General features: G+C 42.5%; 1 protein-coding gene across 5 annotated transcripts in view; it reads right to left on the bottom strand.

Moving 5' to 3' along the window:
* FAM185A (family with sequence similarity 185 member A) overlaps nucleotides 1-26,542 on the bottom strand; it is a 65,215-nt gene that overhangs the window by 3,746 nt on the left and 34,927 nt on the right. For 3 of the 5 annotated variants that reach the window (XR_016231704.1, XM_002712099.6, XM_089329433.1), the window contains 2 exons: nucleotides 21,696-21,791; nucleotides 14,782-14,916 (listed from right to left, as the gene is read on the bottom strand). Coding sequence is in view for 3 of the 5 variants with exons in the window: in XM_002712099.6 (XP_002712145.3) it covers nucleotides 14,782-14,916; nucleotides 21,696-21,791 (231 nt within the window). In the remaining 2 variants the exon portion in view is untranslated. Of the gene's footprint in view, nucleotides 1-14,781; nucleotides 14,917-20,037; nucleotides 21,100-21,695; nucleotides 21,792-26,542 lie in introns of those variants that run through there. The other 2 variants (XM_089329430.1, XR_016231705.1) reach the window with 2 other exon arrangements.

Here is a 26,542-nt window from a genome sequence, read left to right on the forward strand (position 1 = left end):
GGCAGCAGAGGCCCAAACATTCAGGCCATCTTCCACTGCATTCCCAGGCCACCAGCAGGGAGCTGGACCAGAAGCGGAGCAGCTGAGACACTAACCAGTTTACTCTGTATGTAATGCTGACCCCCTCCCCTTTTTCCCCTAAACTGATTGATTTATTTGAAAGGCAGAGTTAGAGGGGGGAAGAGACAGAGGGATCGAGGAGGAGAAAGAGAGAGATCTTGCTTCTGCTGGTTCATTCCCCAAGTGGCCACTGTGGCTGAAACTGGTCCAGGCAGAAGCCAGGAGCCCAGAACTTCCAGTCTCCCACATGGAAGGCAGGGGACCATCGTCCTCTGTGTTCCCAGGTACCCCAGCAGGGAGCTGAAGTGCACTCTGATTTGTGATGCTGCTGTTGCAAGCCACAACTTTAATCCACTGCACCATAATGCTGACTCCCCTCCTATTTTTTCATTTTTAAAAAAGATGTATTATTGATTTGAAAGGCAGAGTTAGAGAGGGAGGGAGAGAGGGAGAGAGAGAGAAAATGAATGTGAATATCTTCCATCCCCAAATGGCGGCAACAGAGACAGATAGATCTGTTTTTTTTTTTTTAGCTTATTTATTTATTTATTTATTTTTGACAGGCAGAGTGGACAGTGAGAGAGAGAGACAGAGAGAAAGGTCTTCCTTTGCCGTTGGTTCACCCTCCAATGGCTGCCGCGGCTGGCGCGCTGTGGCTCGCGCACAGCGCTGATCCGAAGGCAGGAGCCAAGTGCTTCTCCTGGTCTCCCATGGGGTGCAGGACCCAGGCACTTGGGCCATCCTCCACTGCACTCCCGGGCCATAGCAGAGAGCTGGCCTGGAAGAGGGGCAACCGGGACAGAACCCGGTGCCCCGACCGGGACTAGAACCCGGTGTGCCAGCGCCACAAGGCGGAGGATTAGCCTATTGAGCCACGGCGCCGGCCAATAGATCTCTGTTTTAAAAACATCATTTAGCACCAATAATAAAGCACCAACAACAGTAAGGCTTTCCTAAATATCTCAGCTTTCTCAAACATATTTGTCACCTCCCCGTCATGCATTTCTTGTTCAGGGAGCAAGCAGCCTGTCTCCTATTTTCTTCTGCGGCAGCAAAAGCTAAGCACCGTGTTACTGCTCCTAACCCAATGAGCACATGAGCAATTTCAACTTAGAGACAACACCCAAAAGGCAATACAGTTTCCACAATTTCATTAGGTTGCTTGAAAATAGCTCTCTCTCAAACTTGCTAATAAACAATTTACTGAAAGTTCATTGTGTTTTTGCCTGAATCTGAGGAGTCAGATTAGAATAATTTGAAAAGTTTGTAAATTTCTTCCTACAAAAGTCTTGCAACACAGATGAGAACTTAGGGTTCCAGAAATCTCATTCCCTTTGCCAATGGAAATCAGATGTTTTGTTGGCCAAGCAATGGGAACAAGAGTACCCTGCCTCTATGCAGTGTGTCTTCCAGTAATGGAAGGAAAGATTGCTTATGCAATATGTTTAACTCTGCCATTTGTTCACTAAAGTCCTGCCCCAAATCTACCCCACTATACGAATCTCCTAGCTCTTTTTATCTAACCCAAACTTGCCTGACCTAATCAGCACTAGCCCTGGGCAAGACAGAGATCTAGGGAATCATTTGCAGAATGCAGTGATCTGTTTTAGAAATAGGGATGGAAAACTTCTTGGTTAGGTGAGCTTCTTCCTGCCTCCCTCCCTGCTCCCACCCCTAGCTCCACTACAGACTTTATTTACATTTGCTTCACAAGGATGCTTCTGTGGTTGCCCTAGGAAGAGCAGATTACAGGATTCCCTCTTTGCATTGCAAGCACGGTGGACCACCCACTATGGGAAACACCACACTGAGTATTTCAAGGAGGCTCAAAGATGTAAAAAGACACACTAGTTCCGGCTCCTGACTCCAGCTTCCTCCTAATGCAGACCCTGGGAGGCAGCAGCAAGGGCTCAGGTAATTGGGTCCCTGCCACCCACGTGTGGGAGACCTGGATAGAGTTTCCTGCTCCCAGCTTCACCCCAGTTCAGTTCCAGTTGGCCATTGCAGACATTTGGGGAGGGAACCACTGGTTGGTGCACTCTCTCTCGCTATCTCTGTGTGTGTGTATATATATGTATATGTATATATGTGTATGTGTGTGTGTGTGTGTGTGTATATATATATATATATAAGCTTTTTCTGCCCCTCAAAAAGAAAAAAGGGACATGCTAATGCCCTCTAAAAGCTTAGCATCTGGTTAGAAAAATAAATCATATACTAGTGAAACAAAATGAAAATAATTACTCCAAAATTTTATTTTCTTAACATGTGCATTTCACAAAATCTCTAAAACCACACAGTTCCATAGCGAAATCATCATTCATTAACTATTTGAAGTCTTCTCTCAACTAAAGTATAACCCAAGATATCTTCAAAATTTTAATGACAAGAAAGTATTTTTGAGCTAGTTTTCTGTTTGTTTTTGAGAGGCATATGGAAGACAGACACAGGGACAGTGCTCCCACCTGCTGCTCACCCCTCAAATGCCTACAACAGCGAGGGCTGAGCTGTGCCAAAGCCAGAAGTCAGGAACTCAATCTGGGTCTCTCCCATGTGTGGCAAGGACTCAACTATTTGAGTTACCACCTGTTGTCTCCCAGAGTGCACATTAGCAGGAAGCAGAGATCCAGAGGGGAGTTGGTACTTGAACCCAGGTAGTCTGATATGAAACACAAGTGTCTCACCAGTGGCTTAACCCTAGGCCAAACACCTACCCTGTGAGCTAGTTTTAATGGTACCCATCCATTAAATTTTCTTTCAAATACCTGGAATAAAAGTCAACAATGCTGTAGTCATCGAACAAGCATATAATGAATGAGCTCTGCATACAAAATACTATTAGAGATTCTTCCTCAAATCTTTTCTTCTGCAACGTCTAATCCCATCCACTGCATTTTTCATTTCAGACATTGTAATTTGCATGTTCAGAAATTCAGTTTTTGTCTTTTTAAAAAAAATACATCTTCTATGTCTTAACTCTTTACATATGTGGGATACAATGAAAAAACTGCTTCCTTCTCTGCTACTTCTAACATCTGAGTCCACTCTGGGTTGGTTTCGGCAGATCATTCTCTTCATTGTGGGTCATGTTTTCTTGCCTCTATTTGGAGACCAGACATGGTGAATTTTACTTTGTTGGGTGCTAGAAACTTTCCTATTCCTACACGTCTTGAGCTGTGTTCAAGGGTGCAGTTGGAAACAGTTTAAGCCTTTCATGTCTTGCTTTTAGGATTCCGCATCTCTGCAGTAGTGCTCAGTCTAGACTATTTCCCACTCAATGCTCTATGGGTTAGGTTTCTTTTCTTTTCTTTTTTTTTTCCAGTTCGTCAGGGAAAACAGGCATTATTCCTAAACTTGTGTGCGCAGTAAGGCCCTATTCTCCCTGGTACTTTGTCCTATGAATTCTGTCTGTCTTGGTTTTATGGACTCTCATTTTGGATCTCCTCAACTCGGGGCGTCTGCGGGCTTCCACGTCTGTTCCCTCCCCCTGACCTGTAGGCTGGTGGCTCCCTCACGGCAGTAAGCAGGACTCAGCTCATTTGTTTCCCATCTCTTAATGATCACTTTCTTTCATTGTCTACCTTTTTGAAAACTGTTTCATGTGTTTTGTCTGTTTAAAAAAGAATATTTTGGGGGCCAATATTATGGTGTAGCAGGTAAAGCCGCCTGCAATGCTGGCATCCCATATGGGCAGCTGTTCCAGTCCAGGCTGCTCCATTTCTGATCCAGCTCTCTGCTAATGTGCCTAGGAAAGCAGTGGAAGATGGCCCAAGTGCTTGGACCCCTGCACCCACGTGGGAGACCTGGAAGAAGCTCCTGCCTGGGTTCCAATCAGCCCAGCTCCAGTTGTTGTGGCCATTTGGGGCACGAACCAGTGGATAGAAGACCTCTTTCTCTGTCCCTTCCTCTCTCTTTCTCTCTCTAACTCTGCCTTTCAAATAAATAAAAATATACATTTTGTGTTGTCACCATTCAGATGGGACCGTAACTCAGTGCCTTTAACTTCATCTTGGCCAGAAGACTGTTGTTTTTCTTTTTCCATATCCCTCTCCCTCCCCTCTGTCTCCCACTCCAATATTTAACCTTTAATTTTACAATAATTATAGACTCTCAAAAGCCACAAAAATAATAGAGAGGTCCTGTGGATCTGTCACCCAGTTCCCCCATGCTGATGCATTATATAAGTGTAGTACATTATGAAGACCAGGAAACTGATGGGCAAAGTACAATTAATTAGGTACAGATCTTACTCAGATTTTACTACGTGTTACATCCACTCATTTTTTGGGGATTTGTGTTTGTGTACACATTTATGACATTTTTATCACTTATTCTGATGTATATCATTATAATCAAGACGTTAAGTTGTTGTTAAAATGAAGGAAGTCCCTTGTGATGTCCCTTAAAGTCATACCTAACTTCTCTAACCTTCAGAAACATTTGTCTGTTCCCCACTTTTGTAACTTTGTCATTTAAAGAAGGTTATATAAATGGAGTCATATGAGTAGAGAACATTTTTAGATTGGCCTCTTTTTTTTTTCCACTGAGAATAATGCCCTTAGACTCCATCTAAGTTGTGTATATCAATATATTGTTCCTCTTCATTGATGATTTCCAGTTTTTAGCCATTCCAAATAAAGATGTGAACACTTGTATAAAAGTTTTTGTATGTACATTCTCCAGGATAAGTGCCCAGGAGTATAACTGCTAGGTCATTTGGTAGTTTCATGTTCAGTTTTTAAAGAAATTGCCAGAAAATTGTTTTCTAGAAGGATCAAATCACTTTACATTACCATCAGCAGTGTAGGAGAGATGTAGTTTCTCTGCATCCTTGCCAGCATTTAGTAGTATCAGTACTTTTTATTTTAGTCATTCTCAAAAGTATATAATGGACGCTCACTTGGGTTTTTAATATGCATTTCCATAATGGCTAGTGATGTTGAGCATTTTTTGTGTATTTGTATTTCTTCTATGGTAGCCCTATTCTGTTACTATTAGGATTAACTTGTATATGCATAAGTTGTGTTTTCTTCACTACTGGAGAGGGTTCATTTAGGCTAAGGATATGATTGTGCTTCAGTATTTGTTGAAAGACCAAAAGAAATGTAATAACAGTCAAAACAGGAAAACTGACAGGCATCACAAACATAACTCGTAATGCGAGAGTAAGGGTTATACTTACAAGTTGTAGCCCATTGGTCAAATCTTAACAGGGGTCTGTTTTTAACAGCCTGAAAGCTAAGAATGGCTTTTACATTTTTAAAGGATTATTAAAAAAACAACACAAAGAACACTTGCAACAAAGACCATATGTAACCTGCTAAATCTTAACACATTTACTATCTGGCCTTTACAGATAAAGTGTGCAGAAAAGTGTTCAGATGAACAGAATCAAAACCTGATCTTGCTTTTTTTTTTTTTTAAACAAAGTTCATAACTGACTGATCAAGATACTCCCAGGATCTTACACTTGAACAAAAATAAGAGGAAAGAAGAACAGCATAAAAATGATCTAAAGATAGCTCTTCCATTAACTCTCTGCCAATGTGTTTCTGAGCAGCCAGAAACCTCATAGCATTCTTCCTCTGTCACTGAATTTATTCCACGTGGGCAGAAGCACATTTAATGTCTGACAGATTCATGTGCAAGAAGCTTGGAGAAAATGCAAACTTCACTGTGTTCCAAAAAAAAATTAAATAAATAAAAGTGATATCTGATGATGTCTAAGAATTAGTCATATCAAGCCTGGCTTTTTTATTTTTCCATTTGGAGAGAAACACTGTCTCTAGATTTTTAAAAGTGGTATCCTGCAAGCATCTCATTTCAACATCTTTTCCAACCTAGGAATCTATTTTCTATTATAAATCACATCATCATTATATGTATAACTCTCATGGGCTAAAGACTATCTGAAAGTATTTTACTGACTTGCTTTATTTTGGTTCCAAATGTGATGCCTTATATCAATTAATCTGTGTATGTTGAGCCCTCCATGCATTCCTGGGATAAAATACACTTCACCCATGGTGAACGATCTTTGTGATGTGTTATTGGATTTGACTTGCTGTATTTAGCTAGGCATTTTGCATCTATGTTCATTAGGGATATGGTTCTATTTTTTTTTCTTTCTTGTCTACTTGCCTTGTTTTGATATCAAGGTAATGCTGGCCTCACAGAATGAGTTTGGAATGGTTCCCTCTCTGATTACTTTGGAATGGTTTGAGAAGAATTGGCATTAGTTCTTCTTTTAAGGTATGGCAAAATATAGCAGTGAAGCCATCTGGTCCTGGGCTTTTCTTTGCTGAGAGACATTACCGATTCAGTCACATTCCTTATCTGTTTATATTTCTGTCTTCTTATTTCAATTTTGCTGGATTATATGTGTCCAGAAATTTATCTGTTTCTTCCAGGCTTCCTAATTTGTTGACATAGACTTGTTCATAATAGTCCTCACTGATCTTTTGTATTTCTGTGGTATCAGTTGTAATGTCTCTTTTAATTTGGGTCTTCTCTTTATTTCTTGGTTAGTTGCTAAAGGCTTGTTAACTTTTGTTTATATTTTCAAAAACACAGTTCTTCATTTTACTCATATTCTGTATATTTTCAAGCCTCTATTTGTTTTATTATTGATCTGATCTTTGTTATTACTTTCCATCTACTAACTTTGGTTTGTGCTTGCTTTGCTAATTACACTATTTTTTATTTGAAATTTATTTTTTCAATGTAGGCAATAATTTGCTATAAACTTCCCTCTTAATACTGCCTTTGCTGTATCCTATACATTTTATTATGTTGTGTTTATATTTTCACTTAAGAAAATTTTAAATTTCCCTTTTGATTTCTTTCACAACCTATTGTTCATTCAATGGCATGCTTTTAATCTCCATGTCTTTATGTAGTTTCTGAAGTTTCTCTTGTTGTTGATTTCCAACTTACTCCATTGTGGTCAGAAGATACATATGATTTTGATTTTTTTAATTTGTGAGACTTGTTTATTTGGCTTGACATACGGTTATCCCAGACTGTCCCTTGTGCTGCTGCTGAAAGAATGTATATTCTGCAGCTGTCGGGTGGGATGCTCTATAACTGTGTGTTAGGTCCATTTGGTCTGTAGTGTAAGCCTGATGTTTCTTTGTGGAATTTTGGATGATTCGTCCTTTTGATGAAAGTAGAATATTGAGGTCCCCCACTTTTATCATAGTGGAGTCCATCTCTACCTCACAGCTAATAATGTTAAAGATTTATTTATTTAAATATCAGAGTGAAAGAGAGGGAGAGACAAGAGATAGAGAAACAGATCTGCTATCTGCTGGTTTACTTCCCAAATGGCCACAATTGCCAGGCTGGGCCAGGCTAAAGTCAGGAGCCAGGAACTCCATCCAGGTCTCCCAAATGGGCGACAGGGGCCCAGGCACTTGAATCACTCTCCAGTGCCTCAATGGGTGCATCAGCCTGGAACCAGATCAGAAGTGGTGCAGCCAGAACTCAAACTGGTGCTCTGATATAGGATGCCTACGTCTCAGATGATGGCTTAACCCCCTATGCCCCGATGCTGGCCCCGAATCTAATAATGTTTATTTTATAAAATTGGTGCACTAACATTAGGTGCATATACACTTATAACTTTCAAATCTTGTTGGGTACATCCTTTTATCATTGAGAGGAAAAGAGACACAAAGAGAGTCAGAAAGGTAAAAGAGAGAAAGGAAGGTTTCTTCTGCTGGTTCACTCCCCAGAAGCCTCCAACGCTAGGTCTGGACCAGAGCCAGATCAGGAACTTGGAATGCAATCCAAATCACCTATATGGGTGGCAGCATGCTGTAGAGCAGGCACCCTGCATTTTCAGTGGCATTCAATGCCTTTGTGTGCAGTGCTTGCAGCAGTAGAGTCAGAGAGGCCATCCATCTCCCCAGACCATGTGAGGTGCACACACTCAAGCAGTGTAGGCAGCTATGGCATTCACAGAAGCAGGAGTGTGATCCCCACTCTGTGGCCACTTCGGTGGGCCCAGACAGGTTGGTACAGTGTGAATGCAGGGCAGCAGAAATGCATCTGTCAGTTTTCACAGACCACACAGGGGAGGGACCACTCCAGGGTGCCTGGAATGGAGTACAGTGTACAAGTCAATGTACCTGGGTGCCAGTCAGTCTCCACAGGTCACACGACAGCAAAGCTAATCCAGTGGGGACCAGGAAGATGTGGTGCAGCTCACACAGTAGAAGGTGCAGAGCACCTCTGTGGAGTGAGCATAGCTGTTAGTCTCTGGGGACTCCTTGGGGCTGGGCCTCTCCAATGTGCCTAGGCGGGGAAAGTGTAGCTTGTGAGACGTGTGCCAGTCGGTGTCTGGGGACTGCACAGGGCTGGAGCTGCTCCAGTGTGCCCAGGCAGCTGAGGGACAGTTTGTTTAGTGTGTGTGGTGAGTATCTGAGAACGGTATCGAGGTGGGATCACTCTAATATGCCCAGGTTGGAAAACACCAATCCTTTGACTGGCAACACACTTCTGATACTCTTTAAACATCTGACTTGGGGAGTTTCAAGACAGACTTTGTACCACCAGCATTTCTGGGCTTGGAGAATGGCTGAATATGCCACAATCAGGTTTCATATCTAAACTGATGAACCAAGTTGAAAACCTAACAGAGAAGTCAACTTCTTATTGTAAATGTCTTATACCTAAGCCATTCACAACATATTGAATTTGCCATATATGGGTAGGTCACAAAACTGAGAATCCAAGGCACTTATAAAGATTGGAGAATAGCCGGTGCCACGGCTCAATAGGCAAATCCTCCACCTTGCGGCGCCGGCACACCGGGTTCTAGTCCCGGTCGGGGCGCCGGATTCTGTCCCGGTTGCCCCTCTTCCAGTCCAGCTCTCTGCTGTGGCCGGGAAGGCAGTGGAGGATGGCCCAAGTGCTTGGGCCCTGCACCCCATGGGAGACCAGGATAAGCACCTGGCTCCTGCCTTCGGATCAGCGTGGTGCGCCGGCTGCAGCGTGCTGGCCACGGCGGCCATTGGAGGGTGAACCAACGGCAAAGGAAGACCTTTCTCTCTGTCTCTCTCTCTCTCACTGTCCACTCTGCCTGTCAAAAAAACAAAACAAAACAAAACAAACACACAAACAAAATAAAGATTGGAGAATAACCCCCCAAAGAATTCACACTTTGCATAGATGTTTGGTAGCTAAATGTTTTGGTGTGAGCCTTGGATTTTCTTTTGACATCAGAATAGCATACAATAGCTGCAAATCACTGTAAAAATTCTATAACTGAGATTTATCAGTGACAGCAACATAAAGGGAAACGACTGAGCAGGAAATTAAATAAAATTACAGAGGTGTCACATCAAAAGCCTGGGGGAAGCCAGAGTCAGATATTACTGGCAAGGCTTTTCACAGAAATGATCATGATCCAGAACCATGCCACAGACGAAGCCCAGACCTCGAAGCTCTGGGGGTAGTATTTCGGTTTCTATGCCTCATAGTTCTCTCAGGAAGGCCCGGATGAGCTGAGGTCAGCTGTTTATAATAACAAGTCACAAAGAAAGCTGCTCGTTCTTTCCAAAACTGGGTTTCAGACTGGAAACCTCCAAAGAAGAAAGTAATTGACCCTGCTTTTCTAGGCCACTTGGATTATTTCATCCTCTTGACACAGAAGGCCCGTAGCCTTTTGGGTACCAGTTTTAGAATCAAAATCAAACAGGAAGGCTTCTCACCTGCTCATATTCATAGGTCTCTCTGAGAGACACTGCTGCTGCCACCTTCATCTGAGGTCTCTCTGCACAAGTTCTCTGATGAACTTAATCGGAGACAACACACAGATCGACCTGGGGCCCAACCTCGTGCTATATCCTGAGCTGCTCTACAAAAGAACTCTGTTGGCCAGCGCCGTGGCTCACTAGGCTAATCCTCTGCTTGCAGCGCCAGCACCCTGGGTTCTAGTCCCGGTTGGGGCGCCGGATTCTGTCCCGGTTGCCCCTCTTCCAGTCCAGCTCTCTGCTGTGGCCCGGGAGTGCAGTGGAGGATGGCCCAAGTGCTTGGGCCCTGCACCTGTATGGGAGACCAGGAGAAGCACCTGGCTCCTGGATCAGCAGGCCACAACCAGCTGGCCACAAGGCGCCGGCCGTAGTGGCCACTTAGGGGGTGAACCAACGGAAGACCTTTCTTTCTGTCTCTCTCTCTCTCTTACTGTCTAACTCTGCCTGACAAAAACAAAACAAAAGAAAACAAAAACAAAAACAAACAGAAAAAAGAACTCTGCTAATGAGTATGCAGATCCTTGCGCCAGGAGCAGGATAAACTTCCTCTGCAGCTGGGGCCCTTCTGGATTCAGGACGCAGGGACCACAGGGTAGGACTTAGCAACACGTAACACACAGAAAGACCAGCATAGGCTGAGGTGCTTCACAGTAGCCAGTGAGGTGTGTGTGTGAGACTTCCTCACAACATTCATTTATGTTTCCTGCAACCCAAATTTGCTGAAATCTATTTATTTGTTTGCTGAGTTTCAGGTAGCTGGCTGTGGAGTCCAGGCCCTTGCTCGTCCTTCATCCACTATTGGTTTTTCCAATCTTTCCCCTACTCAATATGCAGAATGATCTTCCTCAGATACAAATCTGATTGTGTGAACCCCAAGTTAAAACAAGTGCGATGGATTTGCAATGCTCCTAATATAAAATCCAAATCAGCTTTCTCTAATCTGACTTCTCCCAAACTCTCTGGCCTCCTCTTTGCCACTTTCCCTTGTACTCTCTCTACTCTGCCGTTATTGACTTCTCCCACTTCCTGAAACTCAGAATGCTAGTCTAATGAAGCACCACCGCTCTACTTCCACAGCACCATGTGCATACTTTTCTTGGGACTTGTATCCCACTGTGCCATGTGCACTGGTTTGTTTCCCTTCTCCACTAGAACGCATGCTCAGAGAGCAGAGGAATTGCACTTTGCGTATACTTTCGCACTCCTGGCTTCTAGCGGTGCCTGACTCAGTGAACATTTGTGCAGTGACTGAACAAAGGAAAAGAGGGAAATAGGAAGACTGGAGGAGAAGGAGGTAGGTTAGGGAAATTTAATTTTTGTCTTAAAAAATAAAGTTTGAGCGGTGCTGGTTTAGTGGATTCGAAATGGGCAACAATACAAAAGAGATAGGTCTGTAGATAGAGATTTGGAAGTTATATGCCCAGAAATGAAAGGCTGTTGCCATACAAGTAGTATTTAAAACTAAGTCTAAATTTCAGGAAAGCATATGATTCTATGAGTAACATAAGGAAAACATAACAAAAGAGCCTTAATTTATAATTCGCACACGCCATATGATTCAAAGCACTGTTAAGCAAGCTTGTATTACTGCACAGGACTACTGGGGTCAAAACCAGTCTCTACTGGTTCCTTTTCAAACTCAAAAGATTAGGTGCAACAACTTGATTCGTAGCATATTTGATATGCAACAACTTAGATTTTCATCATAGGTATAAGGTATTTTTTTATTCCTGTTTTGCTTTGTTAATATTCTGTGATTCCTAACACAGAATATTTGCTTTCTTAACTTGCATGATGTCTAAAATGAGTATTCAGACTGAAACTTGAAGACACTATGGCCACATACAAACACTTCCTCTTTCCAAGCCAGTAGCATACATGCAGGTACACAGCTTCATTTCAGTGTCATTCCTGATGCCAGTCTGTGGGGAGCAACTCAGACTAGACTAAGTTACTGGAATTAAGACTTATTCTATGCATCTGCTCTCCCACAATATGGCGCTGGGAGAGGAGGCAACAGCTTCTACCCAGCTGCCTCTCACCAACTTGACAAGCTGCAGGACCTGCTCCTGATTGGAGGAGAGCAGCGTACTCGGCGTGTGGGTAGCAGAGTTGGGATTGGTGGAAAAGGACTATAAAGGAGGAGAGAGACAACATGCACGAGGAACATCTAAGGGGAACATCTAAGAGGAACACCTGTGCAGCCCCCGAGAGAGCTGGCCGGCGGTGTGCCGCTCCCCCGCGGAAGTGGGGAAAGTGGCAGGGGGAACCGCCCTTCCACGGAGGTGGAAGGGACGGTAGCCAACCCGGGAAGGACCAGCAGCCAACCCGGGAAGGACCAGCAGCCAACCCGGGAAGAACCAGCAGCAAACCCGGGGAGGGCCGAGCAGACGAAAGAACAACGCAGGGTCCTGTGTCGTTCCTCCACGAAGAGGGGGAGCGACATAATGGTGCCGTGACTCGGATAGGAAACTTAGGAGGGAAGAAACGGGAAGAAGCAGGAAAATACCGGAGAGAGAGACTAGAAGAGCCTAGGGGAAAGCCGGACGGAAAAGGTGCCGGAAGAATCTATTGAAAGCCTAGGCATAGACTCGGATACGGACTGTGGGAAAGAAGTTAGGATTTAAAGTGAAAGCAAGAAGAAACTTAGACTCAGATACGGACTGCAGGTTGAAAGTGAAAGTGAAACCTATAAGAAACTTAGACTTGGATACGGACTGTGGGGAGAGGCCAGGAGAAATGAGGGAGGAATATTGTTGGAAGAAAACCTAGGGAAACATACCGGGTAGAGAAAAATGTTAGGGAGGATGAAGCCGCGAGTGCAGGCCGAGGCGGAGACGTAAGCCAGCTTGGAATTCTTCAAGTCAGCCCAGAGAGCAAAAGGCGAAAATCTGGAACCAGAGGCAGAGACGTGGGCCGCCAGGTTGGAATTCGCCAGGTTAGTCCGGGGAACTTGGATTGAATACCGGTGGTGGCGGAAACGTAAGCTACGCTGTGTGACTCGCAGAGGCTGCCGCGCGCAGAGAGAGCGTGCGGGGCACAAGTAGATAGGGAATGCTGGGCTAGTGCAAGGCCGTGGTGCAGGCGCGAAGCCGGGAAGCCGCGCAGATGAGAGAAGCGCGGGCTGAAGCTGCTCAGAGCCGGGAAGCCGCCGAGAAGCAGCCTTGGGGTGGGCGCCGGGAAGCCGCGGGGATAAGAGAAACAGACATTTAGAAGTAAAATGAGAGAAATAGGAATGCTGGCAGATAGAAGTAAAATGGGAGAGATAGGAATGCCTGGAGATAGAGAAATAGAGAAAAATAAGGCCTCCCCTCAACATGGCAATGAGAGAGCTTGGATTCGGTCTGCCTGATTAGGGAGGTGGTGAGCACCTGCAGGCGGCTAGCGGCTTATGCGCCGCAGGTCACCGAAGACAGGCACGAATTAACATCAGTAAGTCTCCCCACAATACCGCAATGAGAAGGCTTGGATTCGGTCTGCCTGATTGGTAAGGCGGTAAGCACCAGCAGGCAGCTCGACCAGAGTATGAGCTGCAGGTCACCGAAGATAGGCACGAATCAACACCAATAAGTCTCCCCACAAGACGGCAATGAGAGGGCTTGGATTCAGTTTGCCTGATTGCTAGGGCTTGTAAGCACCTGCAGGCAGTTCTAGCAGAGCAGAGCATGCGCTGCAGGGCACCGAACACAGGCACGCATCAGCGCCTAAAAACCTCCTCACAACATGGCGAAGAGAGGACCCGGATTCAGTTTGCCTGATTGATAGGACTTGTAAGCACCTGTGGGCAACTCTAGCAAGCAGAGCAGAGTGTGTGCCGCGGGGCACTGAAGACAGGCGCATATCAACGCCAAAAATAAAAAGAAAGGGGGATCTGTGGGGAGCAACCTGGACTGGACTGAGTTACTGGAATTAAGACTTATTCTATGCATCTGCTCCCCCACAATATGGCGCTGGGAGAGGAGAAAAACAGCTTCTACACAGCTGCCTCCAGTTCAACCAATAAACTGTAGGACTTGCTCCTGATTGGAGGAGAGCAGCGTACTCGGCGTGTGGGTAGCAGAGTTGGGATTGGTGGAAAAGGACTATAAAGGAGGAGAGAGACAGTATGCACCAGGAACATCTAAGGGGAACATCTAAGAGGAACACCTGTGCAGCCCCTGAGAGAGCTGGCCGGCGGTGTGCCGCTCCCCCGCGGAAGTGGGGAAAGTGGCAGGGGGAACCGCCCTTCCACGGAGGTGGAAGGGACGGTAGCCAACCCGGGAAGGACCAGCAGCCAACCCGGAAGGACCAGCAGCCAACCCGGGAAGAACCAGCAGCAAACCCGGGGAGGGCCGAGCAGACGAAAGAACAACGCAGGGTCCTGTGTCGTTCCTCCATGAAGAGGGGGAGCGACACTAGTCTGGCGGGATTTAAAGGACATGGTGAGTGGAATGAACCATTTTACCCATTAAAACAATAAATACCTTACAAAGTAGCATCATCCATCCATCAGTGCAGCCAGATGTAATTAAACTGTACAAAAGTTATTCACATTTGTGGAATTAAGAATGTGCCATGCTAAAACAAGTTTACAATGTGTATATCAAACTCCCATCTACTCTACTCACACACAGTTAGCTTTAAATCTTGCATTATTTATACACACATACCTATGCACACTCTGATTCAGTTGATTTTTAAGTTCAAAAATTAAAAGGCAACTGTTCCAGGAAATATGTAAAATCAGTTTTATCTAGTGACAGGACTCAAGAGTGTTCCTAAAAAATTTAATGAGGTCTTTTCAAGAAAAGTATCTGTGCTTGAAATGTGTTACTGAAAAATAACTGCAAGAAAAAAAATGTCAGCTACTAGAATGTGACAATGAAAAGAATAAGAAAGACACGCTGCAGTTAAATGTGCCACATTTCTACTCGTGCTCGGGCAGTCGCTACTCATCTGACCTGGCAAAGTGCAGCCTCCTTACCAGTGACTGTCACGCAGGAGTCGCTCTGAGCTTCAGCCATTTCCTGAACACAGACTTCTGAGCTCATGTCCACCTCTTTCCCTGATAACTCCACGTGAGCTTGGAGAGAAGGTGGGACCTTGACAGTAATAGAGCCTGTAACACATTTAAAGGAGAGCTGATTAATGCAAAGAAATCACAGAGTGCCACAGTCTGTTATGAATTTGATCGAAAGGGTAGCACTGTTCTTGACACACTGTTTTTACTTCTCAGCACATGTATTTTTTTAACTTTTATTTAATAAATATAAATTTCCAAAGTACAACTTTTTTAAATTATAGTGGCTTTTTCCCCCCATAACCTCCCTCCCACTCACAACCATCCCATCTCCTACTCCCTCTCCCGTCCCATTCACATTAAGATTCATTTTCAATTATCTTTATATACAGAAGATCAATTTAGTATATACTAAGTAAAGCACCCACACAGAAACACAAAGTACTGTTTGAGTACTAGCTATACCGTTAATTCACATAGTACAACACATTAAGGACAGAGATCCTACATGGGGAGTAAGTGCACAGTGACTCCTGTTGTTGATTTAACAATTGACACTCTTATTTATGGCGTCAGTAATCACCCGAGGCTCTAGTCATGAGCTGCCAAGGCTATGGAAGCCTCTTGAGTTCGCCAACTCCGATCTTACTTAGATAAGGCCATAGTTAAAGTGGAAGTTCTCTCCTCCCTTCAGAGAAAGGTACCTCCTTCTTTGATGGCCCTTTCTTTCCGCTGGGATCTCACTCGCGGAGATCTTTCATTTAGGTTTTTTGTTTGTTTGTTTGTTTGTTTTTTTTGCCAGAGTGTCTTGGCTTTGCTTGCCTGAAACTCTTGTGGGCTTTTCAGCCAGATCCACATGCCTTAAGGGCTGATTCTGAGGCCAGAGCTCAGCACATGTATTTGAGCAAGGGTACCTTCCCCTGACTTGCAGGTGGTCGAAGTTTCCTTATTCTCAAGGCACTCACAGTGCCTTCAGGGGAGGCAGTGGTCATCAGGACACGATGAGCTGCTCATTCTTTTGCCAACAGTCCTATCCAGCTCATCCAGTATCAAAAAGAGAGTACTAAGCGACACAGGTAGCTTTTAAATAGGATTTAACTGAGCAAGTGCTAAGAGCCAGGCACCTAATTACACTGTGTTTTCACCCCCATTTCAACTTTATGAGATATTATTGTAATTCTGATTTTATAGATGACAGATTGCTCAAGTCCCCACTAGAGCTAGTTCAATGATTTTAATCACTATGGATTTTCACACACCACCGACCCCACTGTGTGACAGGACTGGTAACCTCATGGATCGTTAGCACAACTAGAAGCCTGAGCACGTGTGGTTTTCAGTTGGACTTAGTGTATGGAGAAAAAAATCAATAAAAGGAGGCTGATTGTTTTTGACTGCTGTATAGTATTCTATAGAGTACATATCCCATAATTTCTTTATCCAGTCTACTGTTGATGGGCATTTAGGTTGATTCCAGGTCTTAGCTATTGTGAATTGAGCTGCAATAAACATTAAGGTGCAGACAGCTTTTTTGTTGGCCAGTTTAATTTCCTTTGGGTAAATTCCGAGCAGTGATATGGCTGGAGGTTGAACGGTAGGGTTATATTCAGGTTTCTGAGGAATCTCCAGACTGACTTCCATAGTGTCTTGACCAGTTTGCATTCCCACCAACAGTGGGTTAGTGTCCCTTTTTCCCCACATCCTCACCAGCATCTGTTGTTGGTAGATTTCTGAATGTGAGCCACTCTCACTGGGGTGAGGTGAAACCTCATTGTGGTTTTGATTTGCATTTCCCTGATTGCTAGTGATCTTGAACATTTTTTCATGTGTCTGTTGGCCATTTGGATTTCCTCTTTTGAAAAATGTCTACTGAGGTCCTTGGCCCATCTCTTAAGTGGGTTGTTTGTTTTGTTGTTGTAGAAATCCGGTCATTTGCAACAAAATGGAGGAATCTGGAAAACATTATGCTGAGTGAAATAAGCCAGTCCCAAAGGGACAAATATCATATGTTCTCCCTGATAGGTGACAACTAACTGAGCACCAAAAAGGAAACCTGTTGAAATGAAATGGACACTATGAGAAACGGTGACTTGATCAGCCCTTGCCCTCACTGTTGATGAACTTAATACATTAACCCTCTTAGTATTTTTTTGTCTGTTCTACTTAATAGTATTGGTTTAATTCTGTAATTAATACACAGTTATTCTTAAGTGTTGAAACTTAACTGAAAAGTGATCCCTGTTAAATATAAGGGTGGGAATAAGAGAGGGAAGGGATGTACAATTTAGGACATGCTCAAGCTGACTTGCCCCAGATGGTAGAGTTAGAAACATACCAGGGGATTCCAATTCAGTCCCATCAAGGTGGCATGTACCAATGCCATCTCACTAGTCCAAGTGATCATTTTCAGTTCACAATTGATCATAATGATAGGAATAAGAATCAAAGGGATCACATAAACAAGACTAGTGTCTGAAAATACTAACCGATAGAACAAAAAAGGGAGAGAACGATCCAACATGGGAAGTGAGATACACAGCAGACCCATAGAATGGCAGATGTCCTAAACAGCACTCTGGCCTCAGAATCAGCCCTTAAGGCATTTGGATCTGGCTGAAGAGCCCATGAGAGTATTTTAGGTGTGGAAAGCCAAGACACTCTGTCAAAAAAAAAAAAAATGACCTAAATGAAAGATCTCCGCGAGTGAGATCTCAGTGGAAAGAACAGGTCATCAAAGAAGGAGGTACCTTTCTCTGAAGGGAGGAGAGAACTTCCACTTTGACTGTGACCTTGTCTAAATATGATCAGAGTCAGTGAACTCAAAAGGCTTCCATAGCCTTGGCAACTCATGACAAGAGCCTAGGGTAATTACTGATGCCATAAACAAGAGTGTCAATTTGTTAAGTTAACAACAGGAGTCACTGTGCACTTACTCTTCAAGTAGGATCTCTGTCCTTAAAGTGCTGTACATTGTGACTTAATGCTATAACTAGTACTCAAACAGTATTTTTCACTTTGTGTTTCTATGTGGGTGCAAACTGTTGAAATCTTTACTTAATATATACTAAACTGATCTTCTGTATGTAAGAGAAGTGAAAATGAATCTTGATGTGAATGGAAGTGGAGAGGGAGCGGAAAAGGGGAGGGTTGCAGGTGGGAGGGAAGTTATGGGGGGGGGGAGCCATTGTAACCCATAAGCTGTACTTTGGAAATTTATATTCATTAAATAAAAGTTAAAAAAAAAAAAAGGGAGGGTGATTGAAACTGTCATTGACTAATGTTCCTTCTGAGTGGGTTACAGGCTTTGGGTACCTGGGGCAGAGCATTCAACTTTATTGCCAGAACAATCTGGTGGTGATTCAAGCATCTAAAGGAGTAAATCAGAAACAGTGCTATGTAGCTATGGAATGATTTTTCAAAACAGTTATGTGGGTTGCACTGCAAATTCACCAGCAGACTCCTATTTCCCAAGTTTTTCTTTCTCTGTTTCTTATCAAGTAGAGTAGGTAAGAAGCCCCTTCCATAAAACCATTAATCCCATCTCCATGGCAAAGACAGTCAGGGTGACATCCATTGTCTGTAAAGATTCCTTTTAAAAATGTTTATTTATGGGCCATGATTTCCTTTCTAGTCTGGTTAACGTCAATTGAATTCTCATAAGTCATTTCATACCTTCTTGGTCCTCCTAACTGAAGCTGGAAGTTTGGGGTGAGACTGATAAACTCTCCATGTATTCCTCAAAACAAGTAGGGAACTAAGCCCATCACCACACTGGTTTATGTTACATAAAAATCAACAAATTGCATTCCAGAGTTCAGATGTGACTGACAGGAGAGTCGCCGTAATGGCAATGGGACAGCTTTAGGAAAAAGTAAGCAACCCTGGAACTTTTCGGGATGAACAGATATGTGATAAATGTTTTCTCCCCAAACATAATTTTAAAAGTAGAAAATTACGGGTGGATGTAAAAAACTTTTTTCTAAAATTTTATATTTCTAAATGTATCAAATGTGATACTTAGATGAACATTTTGATCTTAAATCTGTGAGATCTTTAAAAAGTTTAAGCAATGCATAGTTCTGTCCCCTCTCCCTTCACATCTTAAACAAAACAAAAATCACCACTATCAAAACTCGACCACTGTTTGTGAATGAAGAGTTGTCATGACTTGGAAACTTTCCTAATGTCCAATTTTAACATTATCTTTTTCTTGAAAGAGAACTCTTTGGCCTCCTTTATTTATTTATTTATTTTACTTTGAGAGGTTGAGAAGAGAGAAAGAGACAAATAGAGTCCCCATCCACTGGTTCACTCCCAAATGCCTGCAACAGCTGGGGCTAGGCCAGAACGAAGGCGGGAAGTAGGAACTCAGTGTAGGCCTCCATGTGGCCACCGCTGGCTGCCTTGTACACTCTGCACCAGCAGGAAACTGGAGTTGGGAGCTGGACCAATGTACTGAACCCAGGCCCTATGATGTGGGGCACAGGTGTCCCAACTAATGAGGCCAAATGCCTGTCCCTAGCTCTTTTGACTTTGTAAACTTTTTCATGGTTATCTACATCAACCCTATCCTTTAAAAATTCAGAAGTAAACTATTCCAGCACCACTTATTGAAGGCATACTATGTTAATACTAATTTTTCCAGGGACAAAAGGCTAAGGGGAAAAGCCCATTCTCAGGTGCAGAGATGACTCCCAAGCCCAGCACAGCTTCTCTGAATGGATGGACTAAGTTCACCATATGCACTTTTCTAAGGAGAGAGAAAATGGCACTCTAACTCTTTTTTTTTTTTTTTTTTCCACATGGCAAAACAGTGATGACCCAAGACACTCAGGTGGCTGGCTCTGAACTCTACAGCAGGACAGTGGCAGCGTCAGAATGGTCTCCAGATGTTCAGAACTGACCATTAAGCCAGGAGTCCTGAATAAACTTCTATTGCTTTAAAAAGTTACTGATCCCAAAAGGAGTGAGAACCGAGAGATCTGAAGCAAGACGGAAATCTTTGTTTCTAGTTATCTTTAAGCTTCTGCCAGTAACATGAACAAAAATTGGAATCTCATCAAATTTTGCATCACATACTATTTCAATAGTTGCTGGAATAATATTCTAAATAATACTGAAAATAAGTGTCTGAAGATCAACAATCTTCAAACATTTTAAAGTTTTTTTGTTTTGTTTTACTTTTTTTTTTTCCGCTCACCACATAAAACAGCCAACAACTTCCATGTAAGAGCTGTTTATTCAAAACTTTGTTTCCACTCTGTTATTAGTCACATTGATGGTTTGTGTTTTTTCTCCTTTGGTCTTCATAATAAGAGGGGCAATTATGTGACCTATATGGCATCTACAGTTTACTCTGAATAGTACTATGGAATCTCTTAGGAATTTAGTGATGTTAGGTTATCCTGGTTTGTTACCAAATGATCCTGAGAAATCACACCAGTGTATCTGCACCAGTTCCCCCTTTAGGCCTCTGTATTCTGTTGTTCTTCTCTGGCGCCCTGAGAAAGCAGCCTTCTCAGATGAAACACTTGTAAATCAACATGGCAAAGTAATGACTAAGAGCAGGAACAACCAGTCACTGTAAGGAAAAACTTTCCCTGTGATACATAAAGCTGTGTATGCAAGAGCTTCTAGACTTGGTTTTAAAAATATTTTTTAATATATAGCTACAGTTCTTAGCTTTCTGCACTTCCCCCAAGCTACCTCAGCCCCTACAGCCAGGCACCTGTACCCAAGCCACCTGGTACCATGCACATGTACATGCGTGTGCACATAGGCATACCCACAAACTCATATTTGTCGCTCCCCATCTTCGTGGAGGAACGACACAGGACCCTGCGCTGTTCTTTCGTCTGCTCGGCCCTCCCCGGGTTTGCTGCTGGTTCTTCCCGGGTTGGCTACTGACCCTTCCACCTCCGTGGAAGGGCGGTTCCCCCTGCCACTTTCCCCACTTCCGCGGGGGAGCGGCACACCGCCGGCCGGCTCTCTCGGGGGCTGCACAGGTGTTCCTTCAGATGTTCCCCGGTGCATGTTGTCTCTCTCCTCCTTTATAGTCCTCTTCCACCAATCCCAACTCTGCTGCCCACACGCCGAGTACGCTGCTCTCCTCCAATCAGGAGTAGGTCCTACAGTTTATTGGTTGAACTGGAGGCAGCTGTGTAGAAGCTGTTTCTCCCTTCTCAGCGCCATATTGTGGGAGAGCAGATGCATAGAGTAAGTCTTAATTCCAGTAACTTAGTCTAGTCCGAGTTGCTCCCAGTTGCTCCCCACAATATTTACCTTTCAAGTGAATACAAAGTATAGTGTTTTTAATGAAAGATCTGGACTCTTAGAAAAAGGTATTTGAATTAGAAATTAATTTACATAGAAAGACTTGTCATAAGTCTTGATCTTTCAAGAGACTAATTTAGCAATAATCACCTTAGAGGTGATTTCCTGGTAATACCTTTCATTCAAGGTCAGATTTTACTCTACATGTGATAATCTGAGAAAGTGCTCTTACAAGCTGGTAGAAAGGCTGCCAAAGGAACGTATGGGAGCATTTTACCTTCAGAGAATATTCTATTTGACACATATGACTAAAATGAAAATCCCACGCAATAACATTAAAAAATTCCAGAATAAAAGACAGTCAAAATATTACATTTTTGTATGTACAACAGAGGGAAAGACAGTCTTCAGAGCCATCTGTCCCAAAAGTTGTAAAGCCCATTGGTCTACAGAGCTAGCAGCCAGTCCTTAAGTCATGTTCTATCAGAAGAAATTTTCTTAAAAGTCACTATGTCGGTATAGACACTCTGACCATCTGTTTCCTGAGTGTTACATAAAAACTTCCTTACACCATATGTCAAAATAAAACATTCCAGTTGGCTAACCTTCATGGGATTTCAATTCCACTTTCCCCAGTTGGCTCACATAAACATCTATGGCACCCTGATGAGTTGAAGCTTTTAGACATCCAGAGGATGAATCTGGGAGGAAGAGAAAAACACAAGTACAATCATTCTTACTTCAGTAAATGGAACCATAAACTTGAAATAAAAGGCACTACTTTAACATTAATAAAAGGAACTCGGGATCAAAGAAGGTTTCGTATTTTCCTCAAAAATAAAAATTGCCATCATTTGCATTAAATGTAAATAGTACTAGAAATCTACTCACAGGCAACAGAAGAAGCTCTAAATCTACAGCAGCCCAATAACTCACCTCCAGACGTTTCCTTTAAAACCCAATGTGTAGGAAAGCCAGTAAGATACAAGCATTGGCTTTGCTACTGAGGAATCATATTAAGGAATTTGGTAAACTTTGAACATGAAAGAGCTTTTAATAGTTCATGGAAAATGCATGCAATAAAAAAGCTATGCATGGATTTAAAAATTATTTTGCAGCAAAATAAACAACTTTAAATTCTGTTTTCCATAAACATTTTGAAGTCGCCTTCTCCTTATCAAAACAGTCCTCCCTCATATATAGTCCCACTTCAGCAGCAGCAAAGATAACAAAAATCCAAACCTCTCTGATAATTTCTCCTTTAGCAAATTTACTAGTAGTAGGAAAGTATTCCTAACAGTAAAAGGTAACATAACGGTTTTGGTAGAGGGACAGAAACTCGGGGTGGGGAGGCTTACAGAGGACATTAAAGAGTGAATGAACCTTGCTTATATTTAATATTTCTTTTCAAGGTTTTGGAATTAAAGCAGTATCTTCAAGTCAGGGTGAGAGAATCATATTTAAGGCAGTCTTGATTTTATACTCAAAGTTCTCTGTCATTAATGACCACAGCTTTTTAAAATTTACTTATTTAAGGATTGGCATTATGGTGTGGCAGGTTAAGCTGCTGCCTACAACACCAGCATCCCATATGTGCACCATTTCCCTACTAATGGCCTGAGAAGGTAGTAAAGGATGGCCCAATAGGTTGGACCTCTGCCAGCCAAGTGGGAGATCTGGAAGAAGTTCCTGGCTTTAGCCTGGCCCAGATCCGATCATTGTGGCCCTCTGGAGAGTGAACCAGTGGATGGAAGACCTTTCTCTCTGTCACTCTTTCAAATTTTTGTAAAGCTTTGTTTTATATATTTGTCAAACCAATGGTTAAGAATATTATACTACTACTAGTTTTGATGATTTATGATTACTTTGAAATTTACTATATATGTGTGAAATGGTCATTTTTTCATTCAATTATTGTTTATAGCTGTTGTCTATATTCCCACTAAACTAGGGACTTTTTGCTTCTTACTTGTTAAACGTATTTGGTGAAACATTCAGTCTTTTTATTGTAATGTAAATTTAAAATGTTATCTCAAAAACTAAAAAAAAAAAAAGAGGGAGGGAAAGGGACAGAGAGAGAGAGGAAGTGTGGATGGAGAGAGGGAAAGAGGAAGCGAGTATTGTTGTATTCTTGGAATTTTGTCTACAAAGCATACTGAATCTGTTAAAAGCTAATTAAAGATTTTTGAAACAGGAAAAAATAAAATTAGATGGAACACAACCACTAAAAATAAATAAAGTACGTGTGAAAAAAATAAATCTTAAAAAAATTAATTGATTCAAAAGGCAGAGAGACAGAGATCTTCTGTCTTCTGGTTCACTCCCCAAATGGTTGCAAAGGCCAGGGCTGAGCCACTCAGAAGCCAGGAGCCTGGAACTTGAGTTGTCTTCCACTGACTTCCCAGGCACATTAAGGGGGAGCTGGCTTGGAAGGAGAGCAGCCAGAACTTGAACCAGCACATCATCACAAGCAGCAGTTCAACCTGCTGGGCCACAGGACACCAGCTTTAAGTCAGCCAGTATTTCAAGTTCAAGGGAAAACTGATAGAATCAGAGACAAGGAAGAATGATAAGTGGTTTCTCCTTCGTCCCCTTCTCTCATGGCAATGGAACCTTGAATTTAATATTCTAACTGCTTTAAAGTCAAAAAAATACTTTTTTAACAGAGGCTTCTTAAAAGCATATTTTATCAAGAGCTTTTATGACTTCAACATGGAGATCAAGTAGGGAGTGTGGTGAAAGTTATGCTAAAATTTTTTATATTATACTTTTTACAAAATGATAGAGACAAAACATTTGGTTTTCTACAAAGGAGCCAACATTTTTCTTTAAAAGAAATTTTTAAAACTCTAAAAAAGGCAATAACTTTGGAATAAACTGTTTAAAATATGGCTCAAAGATCATTTATAATATATCTGTCTCCAATCTATACTGAAAAATGTCATTCCTCAGACCCAATTAGTTTGTCAAGTAAACACTAATGTTGAAAAATTAAGACTGTAGAGAAATGGACATAGAAGAATGGACAAAGATGACTACAGGGTATTTCCAAAAATTTATGTAAATGGAATTAAGATAGATTTATTTTGGTATAAAACATTTTGAAACCCATGCATACTTTTTTCATAGTAGACACTTTTCCAAACTTTTTGGAGACCTTTCTTCATACTTTACTGCTTAGGAACCAACAGAAACTCGTTTTAAAACCACTTACTGGCCGGCGCCGCGGCTCACTAGGCTAATCCTCCGCCTAGCGGCGCCGGCACACCAGGTTCTAGTCCCGGTCGGGGCGCCGGATTCTGTCCCGGTTGCCCCTCTTCCAGGCCAGCCCTCTGCTGTGGCCAGGGAGTGCAGTGGAGGATGGCCCAGGTGCTTGGGCCCTGCACCCCATGGGAGACCAGGAAAAGCACCTGGCTCCTGGCTCCTGCCATCGGATCAGCGCGGTGCGCCGGCTGCAGCGCGCCGGCCGCGGCGGCCATTGGAGGGTGAACCAACGGCAAAGGAAGACCTTTCTCTCTCTCTCTCTCTCTGTCCTCTCTGCCTGTCAAAAAAAAAACAAAAACAAAAACAAAAAAACAACAACAAAAAACCACTTACTATATCCTAAAAGTAGCTGAATAAAAATATGGTTAAAAAATGAAGTACACAATATGTGTGCATATAGAACAAAGTAAAATATTTAAAGCATTGGTTTGATTTCTTGCTTTCGCTCCAGGGAAACACACACACACACACACACACACACACACTTTTTATGTGGATCATTAACATTGCTTTCACTTCTTCTCCCGCCACCCATGGGAAATAACAGCTAAATAACTACATCTTAAGCCACCAAGTAATTAGATCCTCATGCCATCAGTCAGGAGTTCTGATAATGATAACAGCTCATTCCTTGGAATCTGTCAGAATCACAAAAAATAAAACTTAATGTGTGTGTTAGAAAGAGAAAGCAAAGGTGATAGTTACAAACCATGCAGCAAAACAAACCCAAATGTTCTTTTATGTAATATAAGTTATTCGAATGAAAATTATCAATAGTAAAACTAAAGCTCACTCACAAGATTTCATATTTTGGAAATTCAATAGATATTGTAGGAAGCCCTCAGGGAAATATATAGTGGAGCGTGATTAAGAAGCGAGCAGAAATTGTGAGTCCAGACAGTGGTAGGAATTAAGTAGACTCCCACAGAGCGTTTTCTATCATTGCAGTTCTGGGCAAAGATCTTGTTGATCTGGAAGACTCCACTGAGATTTCTTGGAAAATTACACATGCAAAAGGGAAAAACTGATGTCAACCATCGCCTTAACACTACATACAACCAGAAAAAGAGATATGCGTAACATACGCTATGCTAAGAGAAAACAACTACTCTTGAAAAGCTAAAATTCTCTCAACTTTGCACTTTCAATTCAAAAAAATGGAGAACTTTCTCAAAGGTATCCGAGCACCTTCAGGAAGTTCTTATGGTTTATAAAGTTACTTCAAGTTTCAAAACATAACTACTAAAGAACAATACAAAAGATAATGTCTTCGTTTCTGCAACGTGATTCACACTTTCAAAGCTACATTAATTGCAGCGACAAGGAACAACTTAGAGTTTTTATTTATTTTTACTGATTTGAAAGGCAGAGAAAGAGAGTGAGAGACCAAGAGAGATCTTCCATCTGCTGGTTCATTTCCTAAATGCCCACAGCAGCCAGGGCTGGGCTGCCCAAAGCCAGGAGCCTCTTCCTCACTCTAGCTCTTCCATATGCATGGCAGGGACCGAAGTACTTGAGCCATCACCAGCCTGCCAGGATGCATAGTATCAGGAAGCTGAACTGCCGGAGGAGGAACTGGGACTCAAACCCAGGTACTATGACACAAGATGCAAGTGTCTCACTTGGTGTTTCAATTGCTATGCACATCGCCCACCACTGGAACATTTTTTTATATAGGACACAAGGGTTTGAAATGGCAGAATGTTGTCACTTCAAGTTTTTTTTTTTATTTAAATGTTTTAAATTTATATAAATGGAACAAATTTCAACTCATACATATAGTTTTAAGAACATGACACTTCGCACCCCACCCTCCCTTGCTCAATTCCATCCTTCCTCCTACTTCCTTTTTTATTTTTCTTTTAATTTTCGTGAGAATATACATTTCTTCTTTGAGAATAAGTTTTATCATTAATTGAAGAAGCACCTAAGGAAACAAATAATGGAGTTGGGCACTTAGGCTTATCTAAAACTTATGAGACATAAGACTATCCTCCACTTAATACTCTAAAATGAAGTAAATCTTTGAGATTTTACTTTCATGAGGACAGAGGTCCTGCATGGGAAGTTGGTGCAGTGACTCCTGTTTTTAATTTAACAGTTAACGCTCTTATGTCTGATGTCAGTGACCACCTGAGGTGTCACTCCCCCGGACCCTGCGCTGTTCTTTTTGCCCAGCCCTTCCCGG

The sequence above is a fragment of the Oryctolagus cuniculus genome, chromosome 3, assembly GCF_051225735.1.
Source record: "Oryctolagus cuniculus isolate XC-2025 breed Fujian yellow rabbit chromosome 3, ASM5122573v1, whole genome shotgun sequence".
Classification (NCBI taxonomy): Eukaryota; Metazoa; Chordata; class Mammalia; order Lagomorpha; family Leporidae; genus Oryctolagus; species Oryctolagus cuniculus.